The 6,154-nt window shown below is 36.4% G+C and overlaps 1 protein-coding gene across 3 annotated transcripts in view; it reads right to left on the bottom strand.

The window, feature by feature from the left end:
- LOC102673581 (semaphorin-2A) overlaps positions 1 to 6,154 on the bottom strand; it is a 259,910-nt gene that overhangs the window by 58,784 nt on the left and 194,972 nt on the right. For all 3 annotated transcript variants that reach the window (XM_031514004.1, XM_031513998.1, XM_006608692.2), the window contains one exon: positions 27 to 114. In XM_031514004.1, coding sequence (XP_031369864.1) covers positions 27 to 114 — 88 coding nt within the window. The remainder of the gene's footprint in view (positions 1 to 26; positions 115 to 6,154) is intronic.

Below are 6,154 nucleotides of genomic sequence, written 5' to 3' on the forward strand. Positions count from 1 at the left end.
AATAAGAACGAACGAATGATACTTACATCGCGCCAACGTATAGGGCGTCCCTCTTGCTGTCCAGGTACAGGGTCCTGTAATACAGCATCCCGCAGCTGAACTCCCTCACGTGTTCTGCAAGCAAAAGTAAACAATGGGATTAATCGGAGAACGGGGGAAGGGGAATTCATTTCTCTTGCTTGACGTGGATCGTTAGATTTTCATTATGACTTTTATAATAACGGGTGAGGCCGTTTTGTGGTTCGGGGAACACAAGGGGGTCGTTCTCTGAGCTGTCTCGCCGTCTCCTTTTCCGTGGCGAGCCGGGCAAAGCCAACAGGCGACTTATATCGCCGTCGTAAAACTCGTTAGAATTACGGGACACGTAACAACGATGGGTGGCGTTTTTATTACAAGTAAACGGGGAGCGTATGAGCATCGACATGCCACGAATGGATCTCATTGGCCAGGAGATATCAAAAATTCATTAGGATTATTCATTAGGATTATTCATTACATCAGGGAGATTATTATTTAATCTGAAAATTCGTATGTTTTATTGATGAATCGAAAAACTTCTTTTATTGGTAAGGTTCTTGGTGAGATATTTTCTTGATGATTTCGTTTCTCACGTTTGTTTTGGAAAATATATAATTGTAACATGACAAGTTATAAGACGATTTATAAGATATTTTCCTTTATTTTTCTCGAAATAAATAAAGTTGGAAAGCGTAGAAGACAAAACACGTTAATAATTAAAAAATGTTAGACATAAATGTATCTTCCTTTCTTAAATAAATAAATAAAACTAGAAGACGAAGAGGGAAGATCACATTTTGATTTATAACAGCAAGAACCGAGAGAGAGAGAGAGAGAGACTTATTCTTCTCTTACCTCGCTTCAAAGAGCAATGTTACTCGAGTTCTCCCTATTCCGTACCCGTGATCGTAAAATCAAGACAGCATTAATTCACGAGCAGTGTCGTGTTCGCGCGAATGTGCACAGCAAACTAAAAATTTCACAGGAATCCAAAAGGAGCAAATCGTTTCGACCGTAAATACATCTCGATTCAATATTTAAACCGCGTTTAAATATTGAACTAATTCTCGAGCGATGTAAATACGTCGGGGAAAAAGAAGAAAAAATGTCCCCTTTTCTTGAAACCAAGAATAGATCTCGAGACGAATAATAAATCGTGAGAGAAATCGCAGCCACGATTCAACCACGCGGAAAGCTTCGAATTATACGATGCTGAAAAATTGGATTCATCACTTTCCTCTCCCGCCTTTTTATAAAGAAAAATACCTGTAAGATTGGGCGGGAGTGCACGGCCATTTTTCACAACATTAAGTCAAGCCGGCAATCATTTAGGAGCTGCGCGCAGCGCGCGATTCCAAGAGGGAAGGAGGGGAAATAGAAGTCGAGGGGAGGGAGTCGTTCGCGCCATCCACTCTCCCTCTCCTTCTTCTCAACACCCTTTTCAACCCTCTATCACGTAGCCAGACACTGATCTGCTTAACATATGAAAGAGAGCCGCCCTTTCCTAAATATACTCGTTCTCCACTCTGGGCTAACAGAGAGCGAACAATACTATATTTTATGCGGTATCAGAAGGGGGCTGACGTCGAGCGAAAAGGGGTCCAACTGTCGTTGTTGTGCACAGACCACCGCGCCGGCTCTCATCTTTCTTCCGCGTGTTTACATCGACTCTCGCGAGAGAATGAACGAGAGAAAAACCCGATCTCTCCCTCGCTCTTTATCTATCTCCCTCGACGAAATACGACGCGTAACGACTAATACGAGGTCTCCGGTTAACACGAGGCTAACTCGAATCGATGTCCATTTGTGGTCACAATGGTAACAATGGCACTTTTATTACGAGAGTAATAGGTCGCGTTATCGCGTGTCCACCACTTGGTCGATTACGATTTTTAATTCGAATCGTGAACATTCGATTGTCACGGGGATTTGAGAGTAAATATTGGAAATTGTACGGTTTCGAATGTTTTCATATTCGGATATTGATCGTACATCGATCGTATTATGACGAAAAAAAATATAAAATTAAATCGATGATTAAAATGCATCGAACGAAAATTAGTAGTAGTATTCTAAAGATCCTTCAAGTCGAATCTATTAAAATTTATCGATATATCACATCAAAAGTCGATGCTCGATAGTGCATACATATAATAACAGTAGTAAAATAACCGCGCTTATAAAATTCTGCAAAAAAAAAAAAAAGGAACACGATTCGAATGATTCGATGCAACGTTATTTGCAGTCTACATTTCGAAACGCAACATTCGAACCAGCCCAGTTCGTTAGATCTGGGAAGCGGATAAACCGCGTGGGCCAGGAGCAGACTGTCCCCCAGGGAAGACTGAAAATTTATATTCTCTCGCAAATACGGCGGTTCGTTTTTCCGGCTCGTCAGCGCGGCCCGGCGCGTTCGTCGCGCGCATTATTCTGATTTTATTGCCGCAATAAAATCGTATCGCCTCGCCTGTGCACGGAAGATGATGGCTGCACCTGCACCTCGTTCGATCAGTTGACATAACTGGCCAAGTTCGTTCGTTCGTGGGCTTACTATTTTCGGCGCGACCGTAAAATCCGTATAATCGGTGATCTTCTGCGGTTGTCGGCAAAACTTTTCGTCGAGTTTGTCGAAGTTTAGGTACGTGTCGTGGGTAATTGCGGTTCACTCGAAACGGGTACGTACATCGCTGTGGAAAATTAATTTTGCTCGCGCGGTGGATGGATAAGGAGAGGAGTCATGGCGGGGGACATCTATTTCCCCCGCCATGTTCTCTCATTCAGAAAGTTTATGGACTTTATGGTCGAATGGAAAGCAGCAGAAGTGAAAAATCCGAGTATTTCGTGTACTCCATGATTATGAAAAATGTGATTATTTGTGATAGTTTGTACGTTGTGTGATTTTAATTTCATTTTGGATTTTCTCAGAGTATTGGATGGAAATATTTGAACATTTTCGAGTCGAGGAATGTATAAGTTACTTTTGCATTATTGGCTTCATTATTATTATCCGATGTAATTTTAATACTTTCATAATGTATGTTCTTTTATACAAACTTTATTTTGTAAATTATATAATTTATTAAATAGAGTTTCTATGCTTCTCTGAAATTTATTCAACAATGAAATTATTTTGAAAGTTTTCGTTTAAATATAATTATAATTGATATATGAGATAGGAAATAGTATTCGTTCTTCGAGGATAAAATATTCTTTTCAAAAAATTGTATTATATCGTATATGTACACTTTGTTAAAATTGGCAATTTATATTTGTAGATAGATCTTTTAGAAGTTAAATATGATTCGTCAAAATAATTGTTAATCGTGTCTCTTTCTCTCTCTTGAATCTTTCGTTGTTTGCGTATTTATCGAGACAATAATGCATTAAAGCGGCAAATCATTAAATCACTAATTGCCAAATATTTGCGAACGCCTTTGCTTGTTGAAATTTCTATGACTATTTAGTAGGTTAATTCACTGAATATCTCTAATCATGCAATTATAATCCAAATTCAAAGCTTTAATGATTCTGCTGTTCATTGTATACAAATCTTTCAATTAATACGGTGTACAAATTGGAACAAAGCTGTATTATATAAATATAGATATAATTCAGAGAAAAATTAAAAAGAAAAAGAAAAAAGGAAAGAAAAATATTTCTTTAATAAAAAATTCGTGGAAAATATTATTTCAGATAATTGAAATCAAAACGAAAAACTAAAATAAATGTTCGAAATTTTATCTATTTTTTATTTATGAAAACTATGAATTTATGAAAAAAATAAAATGAAAAATAACAACTGAACAATTCCAATCATAAAATTCACAATTTTATAATTCAAATAGATGCAATTTTTCTACAGTAATTTTTGATGAAATTGTTATAAAAAATTCAAACCTAACTACTTTAATTATTCACAGCTGTTGATTTATTCCTAATAAAAATCATCACTCAAGAATATAAACGAAGTTATTAAAATATTCGTTTGCTATTTTCTCTTTTCTTTCACTCGTTTCATCCTATTTTAAAATACCAACCATTACATTTTCCAAAACGTTCATCTTCCATAAACGACAAGGGTAATTCTTTTCCTCCTCCTTTTAAATTCTCATTAATTTAATTCTCCAAGTTGTTGTTGACGATATTTCCTTTTTAACCTCTTTCCAAAAAATAACGGACCTCCACGGCCATCCATCCATATTACCATTGCCTACAATTCCCCATTAAAAACACCGTGGACGCGATTATTCACTGTAAATTGCCTTCGAACCAGTCGAAAAAGTGCCTTTAGATATCAGGATAACATAGTTCCTCCTCCTGGGTTGTTAACGCGGGGAGATAACGCTAAACGAGGCCGGGGACCGGAAGCTATCCATTTGAATTCGGTGGTTCCGGCACCGGGTTAATTCGCTTAAGCTGTATTTCTCAATTAACCAAGTCGATACCGAGTCTTCCATCCCCTACGTTTTTCCTACACTTCTCTCCTCCCTGCTCATTCGACCGACTCGAAAGAAAACCTGCTCGAGGCTCGTGTTAACCACGACAAACGAGATGGTATCATTGGAACAACGGCAATTCATCCCTCCTCGACCTCGAAACGTCCACTCGTGTAATTTTTTATCATTACTCGATCCGTTTGGACATTCGTTACGTTCGTTGCGTACAAGAGTTCGCGTGGCGAGGGATGATAGATGCTTCTAACGAATTGTTTCCCGACTCAGTGTTTCTCAACAACTACCCTCGACGCGAAAATTTCACGACAGATTTTATTATAAGCGTAGAAATATTTATTAGTGTTAATGTTAATTAGGATAACATATGATATTTTATTATCGAATATATTATTCGATTTGCCATCCCTTTCGAAAAGTCTTTTTACGATATCCTTTTTGTAGAGTTCTAATATTAATACACTAAAATACTATTAAAATTTTCCCTCGATAAATTCTTTAGATTTTTGAAAAAATTCAAAATAGTCGGGATTCATTCGAACGAAAATTTAACCGGTTGAAAAAGAAAGAAAAGAGGGAGGGAGGGGAAAAAAAAAGAAGAGCGTCGAATGCAGAAGCATTCATATCCGAATGATTTCGCGCGTCAAAAAGATGGAAACTATTAAAGTCACTCGAACGTGGGGAAAAAAATTGTTTCATCGATTCATCTCTCTCTTTTCTCATCGCTAACGATACAAAAGAAAGAAAAAAAAAAGGAAAAAGAGAGAAAGAGAGAGAGAGAGAGGAGTCCACGCGTGTGCGAAATTTAAACGAAAAATTAAAAAGAAAAATTGGTGTCCAGGCTGCCTGAATTCCTTTCGAAGTTTTATTTTGGTACAAACTGGTCAGACGGAACAGAGAAAAGTATGAACAATCAATATCCGTGAAAGGATGGGGAATAAAGATTTTTTTTTCCTTCCCCGCCATTTCTCTTCAATTTCAAAGGACTCGATCCTCATGAGACATCATCGCGCATATTTTACTTTTACCTTCGCTAACGGGTGAATAAATATTCAACGCGTTCGATATAGTGTGATTTGTCGTGATTCGTTCGAATATCTCGAAAAAAAGATTTCAAGCAATGATTTTGTTTAATATATATTGTGAATAATATTTCATAAACTTTAATCTTTTAATTTTTATTGTATCGTTACTTTCTATAAAATTGCTACTTTTGTCTATCGAGAAATCTTTAATTTGGAAGAGTTTCTATTGTAACTTTTATAGAATTTAAACCGCAAAAAAAGACAAGAAACACGCGATATTCCGTCGTTTATGTTTTTCTTTTTTCTAGATATTTGAGCGAATCATAATAAACAATATATATTTTCAATACAATAGCACACAAGTGGAATAGTTTATAAACAGAAGCTGACTTGTTATCGCATAAAAATTCGAGTATTTCCTGCTTTAATTAAGAAAATCTCGGTCCTGCTTTCAATTCGAACGATTTTTCTTTATTTACAAACGAGAAAGAATTCTATATCGAGCTTGTTGAATTTTTTTCTTTCTTTTTTTTTTCTATCTTTACATTCTTAAATTCAAATATAAATGAATGTGAAACAACGGGAGAAAAAATTTAGAATCGTTAAAGAATAGAACAAACCAAGCTTACGAAACAGTTTGAAGATCGTTGAAAAAAAAAA

The sequence above is a fragment of the Apis dorsata genome, unplaced genomic scaffold, assembly GCF_000469605.1.
Source record: "Apis dorsata unplaced genomic scaffold, Apis dorsata 1.3 scaffold_44, whole genome shotgun sequence".
Classification (NCBI taxonomy): domain Eukaryota; kingdom Metazoa; phylum Arthropoda; class Insecta; order Hymenoptera; family Apidae; genus Apis; species Apis dorsata.